Source organism: Lathyrus oleraceus, chromosome 6 (assembly GCF_024323335.1).
Source record: "Lathyrus oleraceus cultivar Zhongwan6 chromosome 6, CAAS_Psat_ZW6_1.0, whole genome shotgun sequence".
Taxonomy (NCBI): domain Eukaryota; kingdom Viridiplantae; phylum Streptophyta; class Magnoliopsida; order Fabales; family Fabaceae; genus Lathyrus; species Lathyrus oleraceus.
The window spans coordinates 27739471-27761753 of NC_066584.1; the positions used below are offsets into that span (position 1 = coordinate 27739471).

At 31.9% G+C, this 22283-nt stretch overlaps 1 protein-coding gene across 1 annotated transcript; it reads left to right on the top strand.

Annotated features, from left to right (window-relative positions):
• The first annotated feature begins 20784 nt into the window (after positions 1-20784).
• On the top strand, positions 20785-21623 carry LOC127093350 (putative lipid-binding protein AIR1). The gene has a single exon (XM_051032263.1). The coding sequence runs from the start codon at positions 20805-20807 to the stop codon at positions 21255-21257; it is 453 nt and encodes a 150-aa protein (XP_050888220.1). The 5' UTR covers positions 20785-20804; the 3' UTR covers positions 21258-21623.
• Positions 21624-22283: the final 660 nt, after the last annotated feature.

Consider the following 22283-nt stretch of genomic DNA (forward strand, 5'->3'; position numbering starts at 1 on the left):
GTATTAGGATAAAGACACCGATTTGTGATAGTTTTTAGGATAAAGACAAGTGGTAGAACAAGCAAGCATTACGAATTTTTTCTGAAAACTCGGGGATAAAAGGGATATGCATCCAATTAATCTTATTTTAATTCAATTTTGTTTATAACCGAAAATATTCAACATGAATTGAGTCGTAATCTCGTAAAGGAAGACAAACGTTAGAACAACCAAGGTATATGAATTGTGTCTGAACACTCAAGAATAAAAGGAATACACATCAACTTAATCCTTTTTAATCCAGTTTTGACTTATAAGAAAAGAGATTAAAACAATCTAGTCTTTATCTTACATGATTTAATCATATCTTGAGTCTCGTAACTCTGATTGAGGTGAGACCAATGGAAAAAGAAATCTAACAAAAGGTATAGCTAGTACTAAGATAAAAAAATAAAATAGTAAAGTTATGAAATCGATTTCTACGGGAAGAACACAGTGAGTTTTAGGAGTTTTGATCATTTTATGCCATTAGTTATCATCTTAAACATGTATCTATGAATAATTTAAAACATTAACTCGAACAACTAACATATATAACAAAAAAAAACATATTTAAGAGTATATCAATATATAAGAACAAGAACTCAACGATACATAAAAGAGTAAAAATGCAAGGTGTCAGAAAAGAGGTCACAAATAATGAAGCCTTTGGAGATGAAATATGTTGGCGTTATTTGCAAGATCAATCAATGACTTCTTCCTCCAACTCTTGCAACAAAAGAAATTATTTTTCTCTTTCTCAAAATTTTTAACACTTCTTTACTCTCAAAAAGCTCTCCATTTTTTCACAAAAATGACGATTATTTATAGTGAAAAGTCTAGGGTTTTGGGTGAGGATAATGACAAACTTTGCTAGGGTTTTTGAGATAGTGATAAGAGGTGAAAAATGCAGGTTTGGAAAAGGTAAAAGTACGGTCACAACTTGATCCCTAAGTCATTCAAAATGCATCATGCAAGACAATAAATGTATCACCAAAATGCCAAGACAAAAGGAGGGTAATTATGGAAGTAAAAAATGACTAGTATCAAAGAGGAAGATTCCTTGGTTAATATTAAAAATTAACCTTCATAAATTCCTAATTAATCTTTGATCATGATTAAAGATTTTTTCTTTTGCCTTTGATTTTGAATTTTTAAATTTTTAATAGAAAATACTAAAATTCTAAATGAATGTTTGTTTTATTTTATTTTCATGACATGATTAAAAACAAATAGTGAATATGGTGGTGAATCAAATTCAAAGACTAAAGTAAATATTTTTTGAAAATAAATTGAAAATAATTATGATGATAAAATGTAATTAAATTAAATTAAAATCATTTTGTTTTTCTTAGAAATTCGGACTCAAAATTAACAAAATTCCTAATTTGATTATTTGGTAAGATTTTACTACAATTAAAAAAAATGTGAAACAATAAAAATTAAGCATACCGATATTTTTTGAAATTTTTCAATAAGTCGAACAAAATTAAGGTACTACACATAAAGTTCGGTGATGCACCAGTATCATGAGCTCTTACTCGATTTGAAAAGGTGAATGAAAGTGGTTATATAAAATATTCTGATGCTCGTGTCAGTAAATGGATGCCATAAAAAAGTGAAATATTTTTAAGTTTTTAAAAGTGTGCATCTTGGTTTTGGGTTGAGAACCTTTATGTAGGGCATTATTAGGGTTTTTGATGACCCTCGTTTCAGCTCCAATTATGATCTTCCAAGTCAACAAATATTGGTATGTAATTCATTATATCATATGACAATTTTATTTATTTCTTTTCTTCGAATCAGGTATTTTTTTAGGACAGGTCTATGTCTATTTCTGCTTTAGTAATATATATATATATTTCAACATGTATCTTACTTTTTTGCCCCTCATTATCTTATCATTACTCTTATATAAATTAAGTTTCATTCAATGGATAAGTTTGTAGTTGAGACCGATTTTAAACCAATTATGATTTTAGATTGAAACTCATTACCATAATGAAACGACGTCATCCTACCTCAACCATGATATGAACAAATAGCATATTATTGATAATTCTAGGATTATGGAGTCTACCTTGTGTTGTTTTGATTTGGATTTTGGTTGGTCGTTAATTTTCGAAGTGTGATATTTTTGTGTGAAAATATTGTAGATTCCATTTTAAAAATAATAGAGTTTCCTAAACTTTAAAGTATAAAGAGAATCGTCTTTAAGGATATACAATATAAACTATTGTAAATGATGTAAAATTTGTTATTGTTAGGTTGTGATTAAATATGATCTCACCATATATTTACCACATTTAAATTAAGTTTAAATAGAAACTTTATTTATTGTATCATAATTAAACTACAATTAATCTTTGAAACGACCCTAAATAGAAACAAACCTTTCAATGCTTATATTCATAACAATCTTGGATCTTGTAACAACAAATACGTCAATCTGAAAGTAAAAATTGTGCACTTAAATTTTATCTTGAATAGTTTTCTTATTTTCTATCACTTCTTTTGACACTTATCTCGTTAAGGTGTGGAAAAAATCACAAGTTACAAAGATGCTTCTTTTATGGAGGGGTTAATGGATAAAATACAATTCCATAAGTTAGAAAAAGAAAATCTATTTCTTAATATTTTTAACGATAAAAAGAAAATCTATTTCTCTCAATATTTTAATCAATTTGTCCTCTTTCCTTTGTTTTGATCTATACGATTTGTCTTTAGAAACAACAAAAAAGAATAAGCTGTAAACCACAATACAATATTCCTTCTCCTTTTGCAAAACAAGATATATAATAAATACATTATCATTTTTCTCACATTTTGTTTCTTTACTATTTTTTCTTTTATCTTCTTTATGACTCTTGCTAAACACGATTTTAGTGGGGGAAAAAAATACTAATACGATTATAATTTGTCTAGAGCTATACTTTATTATTAGTGATAAAATTTAGCTTTTTATTGAAAATTTCTTCTTAATTTTAGATCATACTTTACGTATATTATTTTACTTTAAAATTATATATGAACAAATCAATTTGTTTATTTAGCTTAGCTAAAAGCAAATAAGTTTTATAGCTACTTGCTAGGAAGCTGGTAGGAGACGTGATGTTTATGTCGTGACTTAAGACACAAAAAGATACCCTTTCTGACCTATTTCACCCTTACACACTACGATATTCAAGTGGGTCGGTCTTGTGTCTGCGCAAGAAGATCCACATTGCTCACTGTCTAGGACCTCCAAAAACAGGTTTCAAATTTTTTATTTATTTATAAATTATAAATCAAAAATAAATATATAAATATTGGTAGTTGAATTTTATTTGTAACGTAACTTACTTAGTATAGCGGTAAAGAATATTATTTTTGACTCAAAAGTTAATGGTTTGACCCACGGTATCTACACTTTTATTATTTAAATGTATTATTTTATAAAAAAAAATTTAACTTTCTTTTTATCGGGACCATTTTTAAAATTGGACTAGGACCTCCAAATTTTCAGAGACAACCTGTTATTCTAACATACACCTCTCCTATGTACACATGCATGGTGATCTTATATCATTATGCTTATTCATGCATGTATGGTGCAACATTATATACATCTAAGCTACACTCCTAATCCTCCCCCATAAGCTTAAGCGTGGACGAATGTCATGACTTTGAGTTTGGTGTGAAGCTCTTAAAACGCTATCGTACCAAGAGGTTTTATGAATGTGTCTGCAATTTGCAAGGAGTTGAGAACATATTGAATCTTCATCCTCTTAAAAATAACCCTTTCACACACGAAATGGGTATCGAGCTCAATATACTTTGTGTGAGCACGAGGAATATGATTATGTGACAACAAAACAACATTAAGATTGTCTTAAAGAAGAGTGGAATGAAAGTAATGTACTACTACATGCTTGGTGAGGAGTGATTCCAGCCAGAGTAATTTAGAAGTCGTATGTGCTAAGGTACGATACTCAGCCTCAGTGCTAGATCGAGAAACAAGTGGTTGTTTTTTAGCTTCAAAGACACTAAACTTGGGCCAAAGAAGATGTAAGACCAAGAAGTGGATCTATGATAATCTGGATCACTTCCTAATCCAATTCATTATAGGCTCGTAGAGAAAATTTGTGAGACAATGGAGCTGGAGAAAACAATGAAAAATGTTTAATGGTGCCACTAAGATATCGTAGAATTCTTTTGGCAACTGACCAGTGAGATTCCAATGGGGATACTATGAATTGACATGCTTTATTCACACTGAAAGGAATATCAGGCTTTGTGAGTGTCACATACTGAATGGCCCCAACCATGGAGTGATATACATGAGGATCTAAGAGAACAAGAGACCCTTGCTAAGTTTGCAAGTGTTTAACATAGGAGTGGTGACACCGTTTGCATTGCACGTCGAGCCAAGAAATTTCGAATGTACTTTTTCTGAGTGAGAAGAAGAGAACCCATGGATAAGTGTTTGATTTCAATGCCTAAGAAGTATTCAAGTTTTCCCAATTTCTTGAGGATTATACTTTTCAGGTAATTCATCAAAGATATAGTCAATTTGATCTTGCTCAAAAATAACATCTCCAACAACCAACAATGAGTTTGCAATAAATACATAACACATTTTTAGTTATGGAGATATTAACTTTCTTCATGGATTTCAACTCAAAACTAAGTTATTGAACTCGTGCTTTTATATGAGCGTTAAAGTACTTGTGAATCTTATCCCATACCTCGAAAACATTCTTGCATGGTAGCACATGAGTCAACACAGATTCATAAATGGTAGAGAGAAGCTAGGTGAAGATAGTCCGATCTTGCACTATCCAAGCCTCATATTCATCCAGAACTTTACCTGCAATACGATCTTGCTCAGACTTGAATTTCTATGAAATTTGAGGGTTTGCCACTTTCTTGTGCACTCTTTGAACGAGGATGACTCCCTATACATTTTGATTCCATAAAAGACAATTGTTGTCCTGCAACTTGATAATTTTAGTACAAGGTGATGTGAGGAAGAAGAATCAGAAGTAGTGACTGCAAAACCCTGTGAGTTCTGAACCAAGCCTCATACTGGTGCAACACTCGTAACCTATGAAGGTTCAACCACGTCGAAGCAAGGAAAACGGAACATTTACAGTTCTTGGGGTTGATTATAGTTGTAAATCAAAGTTAGTTATCACTAAATTGAAGGTAGTTAGAGAGTGGAAAGGTTCAAACAAGGTGAATGATACCATGATTGATTAAAGATAAGATAAAATAGAGCCTAAAATTTGTAAGAATGAGTTAGGTTAAACTCTAATTTTAATTTTTTTGAGTCATCTCTTATTTGAATTTTGCTATCGAGCCACCCATCTATATTCATCTATTGTTTATTTTATGCCCCAAGCCCAATAATATTGGGCGTGCGGAAGTGTATTGAAAAAATTTCAAGTCTTACATTGGTTACAGATAAAGTCTTAAAAAAGTTTATATAGAGTGACCATTGTCACCTTACAAATATTTTTTGTAGGGATGAGTTAGGACAAACCCTAATTTTAACATGATATTAAGAGTCCATCGATTCAAGTAACCTATTATTTATGTATGCGCATCAAACCCAATAATGTTGAGCGTAAACGTGTGTATTGGAAAAACCACATTTCATATATCGACAATTCGGACTATCCACTATTTATATCCACACACCAAGTATAATAATGTTGGACGTGAGGGTGTGTGTTGAAAGAAATGCAAGTCTCACATTGATTAAATATATAATTTAAAAATAATTTATATAAAGTGACATTCATCATCTTACCAATAAAATTTTAGGGATAAATTATGTCAAGCTTTAATATTAATAATATGTTGTCCTATCAAGTTACATAAGTGTTTTTTTAATATTTAAAAATCGATGATTATGTCAAGACATTTGGTCATTTGTCAGATCGACGAGTTATTAGTTGATATACTTACTAATGACTTGGTCTATATTAAAAGAACTTAATTTTTTAAATCACTAAATATATTAATTTAAGCACTCTAGCTAGACCACTGCAACCAAGATGTATTACACTACAACATTTAGGCTCTCCAGCAACAATTGAAAAACGTTGCCGAAACTCTGGAAAACATCGCCTAAAAGAATAATGGACATTTTCTAGGCGTCTCATATTCTAGCGTTGCCTATTGTCCAAGGCGATGTTTTTTCATGATCTTTGGGCACGATTTTTAAAAACGTCGCCTAAACAAAAGGAATAGGGGACGATTATTCATGGCATCTGAGGCGACGCTTTTTAAGTGTTGCCAAATGCTTTAACACAATTTGATTCACACTAGTTTTCTAGTTTGACCAATGATTATTTGCAAATATCTAGACTACTCTAATTTTTATCGGATCCTTTGCAAATATGGTGTGGTCTTTAACATTGGTCGAATCGTTTACTTCGATGATTTCTAATAAAAAAAGTTTTGAAACTAATATTCTTGTTTGAGTTTTTAAAATATTATACATCTTATTCTTTATGGTAATTATTTTATTTATCAAAATCAATACAATTAGAGTTTGATATAACTCATCCTTATAAAACCGATTTTGAACCGACTTGTAAGATGAAGGGTGTCACTCTATATAAAGTCTTTGAATGCTCTATCTCCAATCAATGTGAGACTTAGGATCTTTCCAACATACCTCTCACGCTCAACACTCTTTTGGACTTGGTATATGAATTTAAATGGTGGGCATCCCATGGTTTGATCGATAAGCTTTGACACCATATTAAAGTTTGGCCTAACTCATCCTTACAAAAACCAATTTGTAAGGTGAGATGTGTCACTTAATATAAACTCTTTCAATGCTCTATCTCTAATAAATGTGGGGCATGAGATTTTTCCAATACACCCTCTTACGTGTTGGTGTTATCACACCTTGCATATGCGGAAGTTAATTGAGAGAAAGATAGATAGAGTATTGGAGTGGAAGGGAAGATAAGAAAGATTGAGAGTAATGAATGAGAAGAGATGATTGTTATTATTGAAAAGATTGTTACAAAGTTACATAAGTAGTTAGTATTTATACACATATAGTAACTAACTAAGCTTGAATTAATACACAACATGCTCTCTTAATTCAAACTTTCACCAAGTGATACACATCAGAAGCTGATACTTCAGACTCTATGTCTTTATACTCCAACCACTCTTCATAAGTTGCTTCAGACTCAAGCCAAACTTTAGAAGCTGCTTCAGACTCCAATGGTTCAGAAGTAGTTCCCATTTGTGACTCTTTCAGAAGCAGATGGTTCATAAGCTAGGTTGTTCCAGCCTCTGACACCTTCAGAGGATGATGATTCAAAAGCCATCAAAGCTTTAGAAGCTAGTGATCCAAAAATCTATTCCAGCCTCTGAATCAAATGCCATCATTCCCATGTCTATCTCTAGCTTAGAAAATTGTTCCCCTTTTACAACCTTAGTCAAGATATCAATAATATGGTTCTTGGTAGGACAATATCTCATTATCAACCTTCCTTTTTTCACTTTCTCCCTGGTGCAATGAAACTTTGTTTCAATATGCTTGGATCTTCCATGAGAGATGAGATTATTTGTTAAGTTGATTCCAGATTTGTTGTCAACAAGGAGTTTGATTGGTACTTGAATGTTCACACCAAGTTCAATCAGTACATCTTCAATCCAAGCATCTTGACAAGAAGCTGAAGAACTAGCAATATACTTTGCTTCACAGCTAGACAGATCCACAACAAGTTGCTTCTTAGATATCCAATAGATTGGAACTCCTTGAAACTTGAAGACATAATGTGTGGTACTCCTCCTGTCCAGTTTGTCACCACACTAGTATGAATCAGAAAATCCTATCACCGTTTCTTTGCTTATTTTTCTTCCTTATGAGAAGAATACGCCATACCTCAAAATTCCCTTGATGTATCTTAACACTCATTTCATAGTCAGAAGATGAGGCTTCCTTGGATCATGCATTAATTTGCTGAATACTCCTACAACAAAGTTGATATCTGGTCGACTATTGCATAGGTACCTCAATGATCCAATCATCTGCTTGTACAGGATGACACCTGCCCTTTCTTCATCCTTATCTTCTTCCAGCTTCAGACATGAATCAAAAAGAGTCACAATAGTATTGCAATTCAACATGTTGAATCTTTTTAGCAAGTCAATAACATATTTTGTTTGATGCAAGATTATTCCACCTTCTTTGTATAAAAACTCCATACCAATGAAGTAGGACAAGTTACCCAAATCTGAAATTTCAAATTCCAACTTCATTATACTCTTGAGGTCTTCAATTTCCAGTTGAGATTCACTAGTTATGAAGATGTCATCCACATATAAACATACCATCAATAGTATTTCACCTTGCTTGTATTTTACATATACACCATACTCAACTGAACATCTTTTAAAACCATGATTGATGAAGAAAACATCAATTCTCCTGTTCCAGGCTCTTGGTGTCTCCTTCAAACCATACAAAGCCTTGTATAGTATATACACCATATGCTCTTTTCCCTTTACTTCAAAGCCTGGAGGTTGAGATATATATACCTCTTCCTCAACATGACCATTTAGGAATGCATATTTTACATCCACGTGTGACAAAGTCCACCTTCTACTACAAACTAATGCCATTACAAGTCCTACAGTCTCACGCCTTGTTACTGGTGTAAATACCTTAAAGTAAACCATACCTTGTCTTTGAAGGAAACCCATTGCCACAAGTCTTACTTTGTGTTTCACTATTGTTCCTTCTAGACTCAACTTTACTTTGAAAATCTACTTCACATCAATTGACTTATTTCTTTCTGGTAGTTGAGTCAGTTTCCATGTACCACATTTTTCAATTGAACTGAGTTCCTCCTGCATTGCATCTTCCCACACTTTTTTTTGCATTGCATCTTGAGTAGAATTCAGTGCATCAATTGAAGTCTTAGTTAAGTCTGGATTCACTTCATCAGAATTAAAATGCATTGGAGCCTACATTGGAACCACTCTTGTGCTTTCTCCACCTTGGTTCCAATCCCATGATTCTGCTTCTCTGATGACTACATCTCTATTAACCACCAGTTTCTCAGTAACTGGATTATATAACCTATATTCTCTAGTTGGATGGTAACCAACCAAGATCATATGTTCACTTTTATCTTCAAGTTTGGTCCTCCTTTCATATGGAACATATCTATAACATAAGGATTCAAATACTTTGAGATGATTGATGCAAGGCTTGCTTCCTGACCAACATTCTTCTGGAACCTGATTCTTTAAATTCTTGGTAGGACATCTATTTAGAACATAAGCAGCAGTAGACACAACTTCACCCTAGAATTTATGAGGCAATGACTTTTGTGTCAACACGCTCCTAGCCATTTCAACCAAGCTTCTATTCCTACTTTCATCCATACCATTATGTTGAGGTGTGTAGTGTGGGGTTACTTCATGCAAGATGGAATTTTCATGACAAAATTGCTTGTATTCATGTAAACTGTATTCCCCTCCCCCATATGTACCGAGTATCTTAATCACTCTTCCCCTCTATTTTTCAGTCATAGCCTTAAACCTTTTGAACGTGTTTAAAGTTTCTTCTTTGGTATTTATTAGGTACATCCATAATATTCTATTGCATTCATCTACAAATGATATGAAGTACTTGCTTCCTCGACAAGAAAGAGTTTCAAAAGGACCATAAATGTTAGATGAAACTACATTCAGTACATGTTTGGCTCTCATTGACAGTTGCTTCCCAAAAGGTAATCTACTTTGTTTCCCAAGCAGGCACATGTCACATGCTTTATCATGAGTCATTATCTTAGACAATCCTTATACTAAGTTCATAGTATTCAACTTTCCTAGACTTCTAAAATTCTGATGCCCATACCTTTTATGCCATAGCCTATTTTTTTCATTAGGAATTGATGAATAAAGACAGTGTGATTCTGAGGCCTTCAAACTAGCCTTACATATTCTATTTCTGGTCAGAGTTGATTTCAGAATCATTCTCTTCTTCTTGTCATATAGCTTTAGTGAGCCTCCTTCCATGATTATTGAGAATCCTCTCTCTACCTGACCAATGCTCAGCAGATTACATTGCACACTAGGGACAAATAACACATCTTCTATTAATGTTATTTTTCCTTCCTTTCTTTGTATGATAATCTTGCACATGTCTTCTGTCATTAAGCTTATTCTATTTGCCAACTTCACACTTTACTTCTTGTTTGAGTTAAAGTCGGTCAACCACCCATTGTGTCCAGTCATGTGATTAGAACAACAAGAGTCTAAGTACCACACATCAGAGTCTGGAGCCCTTTCAGAGGTAGTTATCATCAACATGACATTGTATGAATCTGAATCATCTTGCACCATGTTAGCTTCCTTTACACCAGTCTTTTTCTTTCCTTTTTCCAAAGCAGTAATCTGAAGCAAAGTGACCATACTTCTCATAATTGAAGCATTGAATCTTTTCTTGTCTTGAAACTTTTTCTTATTCTGAAATTTGCTAGACCCTCCTCCTTCTTTAGATGATTTAGATCTTTCTTCAAACTTCTTCTTCTCTTTGCTATCTAGAGTGACTTCTCTCTACTGCTTTCCTTTTCCCTACTTCCACCTTCTCTTCATGTCATCAGATCATCCCTTCTTGAATAAGAAATCAAGACCTATTAATAATATTTATCTGTCTCTCTATGATTCAGCCTCAGTTCTCTGGCTTCCAGAGATCCTTGCAGACCATCCATCTTCATCATCTCCAAATCTTTTGTTTCCTCAATTGTTACTACTATCATCTCCAAATCTTTTTTCTCTCTTTGATTTGTGATTTTTTTTAAATTTCATTTTTTAAGTTTGTTACTTTTAAAAGTAGTACTTTGGATTAGAAGATGAGAATAATAAAGTCTTAAAATTTTCATTTGCGATTAGAGGTGTTGGTTATTGAATAAGGGGGAGAAAGAAAATGTTTATGACGAAGACAATACTAATGCGATATTTGATGACTTTCATGAAGGTTTCCTAAAGTGTGTTGGTATTTTTAAGACCCCAATTTTGACCCTAAGATCCCTCATGCATTTCATCATAAGCACTAGCATTGGGATCATACCTTGACATCCTCCTTACCCCTCCTTCATTGGGTTTGTTTTGGGAGAGATCACCAAGAACTTTGTGATCATATCATACTTGTATTTTATCATTTTACTAACCAAAATACCAAAAATATGTCTTTGCATTTGCCTAACTCTTTTGTAGGAAGGGCATGATCCCATTGATTCATCAAGATCACATCTAGGGTTTGAGACCCTCATGAACAAAGAGCACAACCAAGAATTGATTCAAGAATGTTTATGATCATCATATGTGAGTCCCAATGATCTCTACATGTTATATTGATCAAATTTTGTTTAAGAGTTTGAGGGTGATTTGCCTTGGAAACCCTAGTTTGACTGGATATCTTGAGTAACTTCTCCAACAAGCTATCTCATCAATTGATCGAATTTCTTAAGGGAAACTTAAAAATTCATCATCTTATGCATATATGATCTACCATGAGCCAAGAAAGTCAAGAGAATTGGAAATTAGCAAGTTGGTTGATGGTGGTTGGCCAGATGAATTCATCTGATCAAAACTGGGTCTCCCTAGACCCTATCTCCTACAATTTTCACCATATGAAAATGATTACAAGAGAAAAATTACTCTAAATGACATTCCAAACAACTTGCATGTTGAGACCTAGAGCTAGTTTTTCTTAGAAAATCATTTTCTATGTTGAAACATTATAGGTCATTTTGTCTAAACCCTAATTTGAAAGTCAACTTCCCAAGGCCATAACTTGCTCAATTTTTATGATATGAAAGATTTCAAAGTTGAACAATCAAATTCAATGTATCTACTTCAACTTTTATGTTTTGAGTGGGAGCTAATTCAACTTTTTTGAGCATGTTATATGAGGTTACATTATAAGTCACTTTTGACCTATACCATTGATCAAGTAATTTTTTCCAAACTTCAAAAATGCATAACTCTATCATTTAAAACCCAAATGACATGAAATTGGTGACCACTCTGAATATCTTTGATATAGCTACAACTTTGATAAAGACACTTTTCTCATTTGAAGCTTCTATAAAAAGTTAATCAAGGTGGAATATTGAGACATATGGCTTGGCACTTAGAAAAATTTTAATATGTCAAAAATTTCCAAACTTCCACCTCAAATTTCTCCAAGTTCCAAGCTCCAAATGAAAAAAGTGTTAAACATGAAAGTTGTTCCTCTTGATCTCACCTTTCCAAAGAGCTCAATTTCATTCATTTTGGACAAGGAATGCATAGGATGCGCATGGCATGAACATGGTGATATCACTTGGCAAGGATCAAACTTCAAACATTAATGCACACTTGCCTTGCAATCCAAGCTGAATTCAGACTATCCAACATTCATTTGTGGATCTCAAGCAATGATTTCATGGGCCTGTGCGCGCCCATGCACCTTTGCATCACCATTTGCCAAAATTGGAAAGTGATTTAAAGTGTGCAATTATCAACTATTTTGGCTATAAATAAAGCTTCAATTGCTCAGAAATGAACACACATTTGCGCCAACTTTGATCCCCCCACCTCAAACCCTCACTTTGCAAAGGATAAACCTGAGAAATTCTTTTGAATTTGAGTTTGAATTTCCACTATTTTGAAATTCAAATCTCTAGGAATCCACAGCCTTTGAAGCATCCAATCCTTCTCCTGCAAGCAAGTGGAGTGAGATCAAGCACAAGCAAGATCAAGATCAATTGAATCCAGACCTCCATTGAAGGTATTTTCCAGAAATTTTGAACTCTTCGATTCTCTCAAATTCTTGCTCAATTCTATTGATTCTTTGGTTGTCTGAAGTCCTACCAATGTAGCCAAGAAGATTGAGTTGCTTTGAGGCCAAATCGAAGTAACTCAGTTCATGTACCTCAAATTTCAACTCCATGTATCTCTTAATATACTTGGAGTTAGAGTGAATTGAGGCCAGATTCGAGCTCAGTGTCATTTTTACTTTAAAATCATGTCCTTGTTTTTCATTTTGGTGATGGTTGATGGTGGACCAGTCCAGTGTGGTCCACCGGAGAAGAAGACTGGAGCTCTGGCTCCGGCGATGCGTTGGCAAGTCTCTGAACCACATGATCCATTCATTTTGTTTTAATCTTAGGCGTTGGTTTTGATTACCACATGTGCATCGCAGTTGACTAGTGACCACATGGAACGTGCGCTCCTGGCCACTTGATCTGCCACCTCAATTAATGAGGGAGATCAAGTGGTCCACGTTTTTTCTGATATTTTAATTTTCATTTTAATTGCATTATTTTCAATAATTCATATTAAATTCAATATTGATCCAAAAAATATGGGACTTTCACCAAAAATTTTCAATTTTTTTTTCTTTCATATTCTGAATTAAAATTATTTTTTGGATCATTATTAATATTTTTCATGAATTAATTGATTTTTCATTTGTTTTTAATTGTTTAAAAATATTTTTACATGTCCAAAAATTATGAAATTTTTTCTCCAAGGTCCTTTGACCTTGTTTGACCTATGATAAATCTCATGACCATTTCTTTGATGTTTTGATGAGATTTTAGGAATTGGGCAAACCATATTTAATTTAAATGCACTATTTTATTATTTTTAATTGAATAAATGCCAAATAAATTTGTTGACCAATTGTGATGACTTTGTTTATGTTTGACTCTTGTTGTTGGGCCTTGGTCAAGGTTGATTTGACTTTGTCAAATTAATATCATTGAATTTAGGGGATTGATGGAATGTACATTCCATCTCCCAAAATGAATGAATGATATTAATTTGGTAAAAGTCCTCCTTTGACCAATTTGTGATTTCATTCATCCCCCTCCCACTTCATCTTATTCCCTTTCTTCATTCATTCATTCCATTTGGCCTATGACATCTCAAAGTCCTAATGCTAGTTGATTGAAAAATTGACATGAGTATGGATGAGATTAGGCCCCACTTTTTGCATATTCTTTTTGTGTGTGGTATGATTCATGAGCATAGTCCATTATACTATGTCTCTAACATGCATTAACACCAAAATTCTATTGCCCGGTCTCAAATAGTTGTGACTTCTACATAAGTCCAATTACGATTGCTTAACATAGCGCTAAAGTTGTGACATAAAAGGCATAAGCATTCTAGTTAGTAAGATTGTAAGTCTCCCCTCTTTCATGGTATTGTGTGGAAACTTGACCTTCTTTCCTTCCTTTGGAAGATGTTTTGGCTCAAAGATTCATGCTTGTGATAAGTGGGTTGAGTGTTCTCCAAAGAATGTCTTAAAATGAAAAGCAAAAACAAAACAATACTAACTCTTAACCTACTGACTACTAACTTTTAATTTTAAGCCTTTACTTTAATGCAATTTACTTTTAGCACTCTATTTCATTTGCCATTGTTCATATCATTCTAATTGTTTATGTTAATGCAATTTTCACTTTGTCCATTTGGACCATATTGTGTGATATATATTTTGTTTGTGTATACTTTGCTTGTTTGTGTGGTCTTTGACCATGAATGTACATAATAATAACAAAAAACCCTAAAAAACTTTTGAGTGGACTGTTGGCTTGATCTTGGACAAATGGACTTAGAATCTAGGTAACCTTCCCGTGCTAATGGACTTGGCCAATGCCAACTTGTTGAAGAACCAAGTGCTTGCAATTTAAACTTCATCTGATACATCATTCAAGACATCTCTAAGTTCATCTGCAACATGATCATTGTGGAGCTGTTATTTTGAACCTGTGACTTGTGGAATTCATCTGTTACATGGGCTATTTTGAAGAAGATCATGGAATGGATAAGTTTGGATGAAGCCATCTTTATTTGATGTTTTGCTCTTCAAGATAATATAATTGTGCATTTGTGTGTCGCTTGATTCTAAAAAATCCAAGAGAATTCTGGGTTTCTATTGACATTCTTGTCTATTGGATTGCTGTCATTTGGTCAGACCTTTTTCAACTCTAAACTTTTAATTTTGTACATAGGATAATCTCTTCATCTTCTCCCCATTTCTTTAATTTCAAAATCTCTCCCTCCATTTTTCAAAATCTTCTTTGTGTGAACTACTTTTGTTCTAAAACTTTGACCATTTTTGCAAAAAGATAGAAACTTTGGCCTTATGCCATTGCATTTTTAAACTTATTTTCTTAAATCAAACTTGTAAATAAGCTTAACTATACTTGACTTAAACTTTCAAAAAAAAGTCAAAAAGAACTAACTCATTCAAACCATTTTAGGCCTTTATGCCTTTCAAAATTTAAATTTTGTTAAAATCAATGCACTCATTTTGAAATTTATATCACGAACTACGAGGTTTTGATCCCTCATTTTTATGTTGGTACGTAGGCACAAGACCGAAGGTCTTGTTAAACACAAAAATATAATTAATGAATTCTTTTCTCATCCCCCCATTCTATTTGTTTGTAAACATCACTTTGTACAAAATACATATGCATACAAAAAGGGCTTCCTAGAAGTACCTATGACACTTTGGGTGCTAACACATTCCCTCTGTGTAACCAACCTCCTTACTTGTGATCTCTGACTTTTATTAGTTTTTATTTGAAAACTTCTTACTTTTGAGTTTTGTTCGTACTTTTTCCCTTTTTCCTTGAAAATAATAAAAGAGCGGTGACGACTCTTGTTATTTGATCTCTAGCTTGTTAATAGTTTGATGATCATGAATTTCCCGCTACAGTATTTGCTCTTATACTAAAGGTAAATTTAGTGAAGTAAAGTAGATTTATGAAAGTTTTTTAGTGTGTTTGCCTTGGAGAAGATAATTAAAAATGTCACTGGAACATATTTAAACTCAAGTGTGTAAGACATATTTTTTATACAACTATCATTTTATTATAGATTAACAAATAAAATGTCACATATTTGAATCCACATTTCTGTATTTAATGTCTTTATACAACTAACAACTGAATTATATTAATGAGATAGGAAGATATATTTCAAAGATTCATTTGTTATGATAATTTATTATTCCGAAAGACATAAAAACTTATTATAATAAATAGATCTAATAAAATGATGAACCTATTTGCATAGAAGTTCCTCAATTATAAATAACTATATTAAGGGATGTTTGAGCATTTCTACTGGTTGGAGATACAAAAGACACTAATTTTGATTTGTTAAAAAAAGTCTCAATTATTGAAGAAAATAGAGACTTGTGACATACTTGTGAAAAATGCCAAATGACAACATTCCCACTTCGGCAATAAGGGGAATTATTGGGAAAGTCTCTTCTAAAGTATGTCTGTGTTTTTTAATGTCTTTTTGTGTGTATTAAAATGGAATTGAAACATCAAGTTGCAAAAAGAGACAACAATAAAGAAAATGTAGTGGAAGAAAGCTAGCTACATGGCCGTACCAGAAAGTGTCACGAGAAGATGAAAAATATATGGTTCTTAGGAGATATATGCTTGTGCTATAACTTTATTTTATGTTATTTCCAAATGTTTTTATCATTAAGTTATTCCAAATGTTTTTATCATTATGTTACTCAATAAAATCATTTTTTTAAAATAAGTTTGTGATCCCTTAAATATATAAAAAAAAATTTAAATATTTTTTTTTAAATTTTTGGTTCCCTATTGATTTTTTTAGTTAATTTCCGTTAATCCAAAATAACAGATGATATTATATAATGAATTTTACGTGACCCAACACACATATGACAATGACATGAAAAATAGGTTGACATGATTTGTCAATACAATATTTTTTATCCTTTTATATATTAATATTGATTTAATATATAAAGACAATAATTTTATCACAAAACCTATCATACAAGATGAAGAAGACAGAGATTCACATTAAAATCAGGAGGCTCTAAATTTGTCCTAGAAAATAAAGATACACTCCGTCCCAATTATAACTCTAAATCTATCTCATTTTTGGTTCATTTTTTTAAAAGCAAATTTATAATTTATTTTCATTTAATAATTCTTCTTATAAAGTTAAAATATTATTTTGTTATAATATTTTTTTTAACAATTCTTTTTATATAACGAAAATATTAAATTTTATTTATCTATATAATATCCTATTTTAAATAAACACTAAAATATTTAATTATATACATTCCGTAAGCTAAGATAAATGATATAAAAAATTATAAAAATATTTGATGTGTTGAATAGATATCCAAGCTTAAAATATTTCTCTTATCTATAATATTTTAATAGTATAGTGTGAATTTGCCACTAGCCTCTTAAAATAAATTAACTATACAAATTAAGTTGAGGTTAATAGGTGTCTTGCTATCGTTGAAATAGACTAATTTTGAAAACCTTTATGTAAAAATATTTTACTAATATCAGAACATTATCTTATTTTGAAGGGATGTTATTTTGGGAGTACAATGGGTACTCGAAACCCTTATGAAAAAACTTAGATTAATGAATCAATTTAAAAGTTATATGAAGATTTAGAATTATAACTAACATGTAACCATTTCCAAGCTTTAAATTGGATAGTCGATAAATACGGCTCAAAATTCGGAATATTACCTTTAAACATAATGGTGTTACACATCAACCAAATGTTCCAAATAACCGTCAACCAAATAACGCTTAAAATTTTGCAATCCTCATCATCCTTCACCTTCGGAAACTTGAACGAAAATGAAAACAAATCCTCCATTGTCAATCCTAAATCTGAACCTATCCAAATGATTACTGCTGTCCAAATTCTGTTGTTGAACTCACAACTACAAAATACATCTTGTTTTGATTAGAAAACCAATTAAAGTTCACATCCTTAATGATGTCTATCATAATTAAGTCTCTCCACCAGAATTGAATCACCATGGTTAATCGCACTTTTATCGCTTATGAACATCTTCACTTTTGAATTCTTGTACCTATGCTTAATCAACCCTCTCCAAACTGCTGATATGTGGTTGACTATCCTCCATTTCCACTTCAATAGAAGAACTTTGTTGAAAGCCTCTAAGTTTTTAATTCAAAGACCACGACACTCTTTAGGTTTGCACAATTGCTCCCAATCGACTTGTTCAATACTTTTACTATGAGGGAAATTAAAAATCTGTAAAAAATATCTTCATGTCCATTTAAGTAGAACACTAATCTTTATGATAAATGCTTCTCAGTATTCTTAATAATTTCATGTAAAACATTAATTATTTGGTTAAATTATCTTAAAATATTGGTTTATCAAAATATTGATATTTGTATAGCTTAATTAAATGGAGGACAAACCCTTCGTATAATTTTAACTGCATGAATCCTATTAATATTATCCTCGATACAAATATAAGTTCAAATAGTTCTCATATATTATATTTTCTAACATTTTTCAAGTTTATATAGAGCTTTACACAACATACCCAATGTTGTATTGCATCAAACTATGTACTAAATCACATCATACATGTCTCTAGATATTATCAAAAGAATATCAACATGTAGATACCCTTGTTATTGTCTTCGTCTACTATGATCAATTAGCTAGTATTGTACTACGTTCAACATAGAAATGTATCTAATAATTCATTTTCATGTCATAGCTACACAACACTTCTTTCAATCTCAATTTCAACATAGTAATGCAACTAAACTCCTATCATGACAATGTCCAAGAAAGGGTTGGACCCATTGTGGGTCTATTGTAGGAAACCTTATCTTGCACTTGCGAGAGATTGATTTCACAAGTTAAGTCTATGATATTTTAGTCACACAGAGGCAACTTCAATAATTATTTTTTAAGCAAAAGATGTGACACAAAAAATCCTAATCAATAAAACTGTGAAAAATTAATATATCTGACAACTTTTTTAAAGTGATATCCACATTCACGGCAAGGGAACATTTGACACAAGATTTGTACCTGTGGTACAATTTTTTTTTGTTACATTAAGTATTTTGTTGATACTTTGAAAATACAAGTATTTTACAACAAGCATATTATCTTTATAAGCATATCAAAATTTGACAAATAGATACTTGAATAAAAAATAGAACAACAACAAGAGTCACATAAATAAGTTTCCTATATTAATATCTAATGAATACAAGTTACAAAATCAAAATAGATCAATGGAAATTCACTATAAAAGTGATATACAAATCCATTCTCAGAATCGAAATCAGTAGATCCAAAAGTTGGTGTGAAGTGGAAAGCGACACCTCCAAAGCGCTCAGAAAGAAACAACGGGCTAAAATCCTCTCATGTAGAAAAAGAAGAAGTTACACTTAGTATTAGATCCATGATAGAAGAAGAGGTAAACCCGATAAAATGGAGATGGAAAGTTATTAGTAAAATGAAGAGGGAAAGTTACCATTTTGATTGGAAAATATAAGAGATTTGTGATGGTGAAATTGAATCAATCAGAGAGAAAGAACCTCGTAAACATGAACAACTTCAACCATATATTTGACCTCAGAATGGATACAACATCTTCATCTCACACCTTGGAGCCCTTTCAAAACCCAAGGTTGTCACATTATGAGGATGATTATTAAGAAAGAAAGCATGATTCAACAATATTACTTCACCATCGCCGTCGTGTTTCCCTTTTTTTTTGTTTCTTTTGTTACATCGCTTATTCTCACAATTTAAGCCATCATCACAAGTTTCTAAGAGAAATCTAAGCAGCACACCAGTTTATCAGAATGATAAACCCAGTTTTCCTGAGATCAGATGCAAGACCACAAAATACGAGAAAGATATAAAGTATGTCTTACCCCCATAAAACCACCATTATAGTGCAGATCTTCATCAGATCTGGTATCAATTGAACCATCGGCGTATAGATCTCTATTAGATATGTAAAAATTCGTTCACGACGTTCGTCAATCCTCTTCGTTGACGTCATCCTCGTTTCTAACTGCAAGTGTGCAAGTGTGACCTAGGATTTATTTCTGCAAGTGCTTCCAAATATAAAATTGGGTCAAACTTAAAATGATTTGAATAATAAAACTAAAAATAAGTTAAGTAATAAAACTAAAAAATCTATCAACATTGCCACGTAGTCAAAATTAACGCTTTTTTTTAGAAAATTTAACGACAAAGACCATTTTATGTAATGGAACAGTTGTTAAGAGACTTCTGTAATATTTTTTAGTTAAGAGACCAAAATAAAACATTAAATTAAATTAAACAACTAAAAGATATATTAAATCTTAATTTTTCATATTCTAAAGTTAGTACACGCCAAATAGTGGAGGTTATTTAAAAGAGATTTTTTAAAAACATCTCACAAAACTCTTATAAAAAATTTATTTTAGTAATTCTTTTTCGTATTCTAAATTTTTTGGATTGATCATCTCAAAAACTTTAGAATATAAAAAATAAATTATTGAAAGGATAATTTCAAAACGAATTAAAATTGAAAACTTGGATTCCCTCATATTATTGGAGGTGAAATGAAAATTTATTTTAAACATTTTAAGTAGACCTAACTTCTAAATAAAAACAACATCAATATTTTATTAAATAATTTTTAAGAAGACATATTTTCTTGACAATTTTATCACGTTTTTAATGTATAAAAAAGTTCTTAAATCAATAATTTTGAAATGGAGAGAAAGTTAACCACTTTCTATAGATGGTAGAAATTCAGTCTTCTAACACCCTTAATATATGAAACCATTATTTCACAAGCTTACAAAAAATCCAACTGGAACGTTATCAATATCACACTCTCTTCCACTCGATCAGATTTCCACATGATTGAACCTCACAAAACCTTGTCTTTATAAATGGTCCTTTCTCATCCTATAATTCAACATCAAAACACAAAAAAAAACATTAGTGTACATTTCACAACAATGGCTTCCAACAAGCTTAGTGCACTCATTATACTGTTTTCTCTTCTTTCTTACTCAACATTTTCACATGCTTGTGGTTCATGCAAACCACCAACACCTAAGGCTAGCCCTCCTTCTTCAACATCACAAAAATGTCCTAGTGACACCTTAAAGCTAGGTGTTTGTGCTGATGTTCTAGGGCTTGTTAATGTTGTTATTGGAACACCTGCTTCAAGCAAGTGTTGTGCATTGATTCAAGGCTTGGCTGATCTAGAAGCAGCACTTTGTCTTTGTACTGCTATTAAGGCTAATGTTCTTGGTATCAACTTGAATGTTCCTGTCACACTCAGTCTTCTACTTAGTGCATGTGAAAAATCCATTCCTTCTGGTTTCCAATGCTCGTAGATTCTAGCCATACTAGTACTACTTGCATTGGAACTATAATAATTTTAACGAAATCTCAATGACACTGTATCAGATCACGATTACGGTGCCACTGAGATTATTATGTTATTAGTGTCATTTTAATAACGGGGTAAGTCTTATTTACAAACTTTTTATGTTAAGTAAATTTGGGGAACTTTCATTTGGTGATTGTGTTTGTCATGCTTAAATTTATGCAATGCATGGATTATTGTAATTTTTATTTTGGGTTTATAACTATTGGAGTTGTGAGAAATGGAGCAGATGCTTAATTAGTGGAACTGGATTGTATTATTATCGTTAAACCAAGAATTATTTCTGGTGCACATTATTGAACTTTATCAATCACGTGAAGGCTGTATCGTGATTTTTTGTGGACCACACATTTTCTTGCATGCCATTCACAAAAGTGCACTGTCACACTCACATGTATCTTAGCTATTTGATTTTGATTTTAATCCAATGTAGAGTTAGTACTCAACTTTATGATATGATTCTAAAATACGGATTCAGAATATAGATAGAATGATATTGATTTGACTGTTGAGATCTACAGCATAATTAAGTGCGAAATGTAAAAATTCTTAAGAAATTTATCTTTTGACAAGTGCATATTTTGTTTTATGAAGAAGAAAAAAAAATTAGAACATTGAAGACATAAGTTATCAACTCAACGAAGTTTATAATAAAAATCAAAGCATAATTTCGTTTCATGATCTGTTTTCAGTTAACTTCTCTTTTCATCATGACGCTAGTGCATGCCTATTGACTTGTCAACCAGCAAATATTTGTAATTCCATCTCAGTGTAATTGTCCAATAGAAAAATACCTTGGCATGACTTTTTGTTATTAGATTTATTTTAGTGTTGAAGTATGTGTTTATATTTAATTGACCATATACATTTGAATGCCCTTTTTGTTATTTTTGTTTTTCTTGATGGCCTTTGTATTCAATAATTTGATCATATCTTCGGCTACACCACTTAGTCTGGGATGAAACAAAAGTCA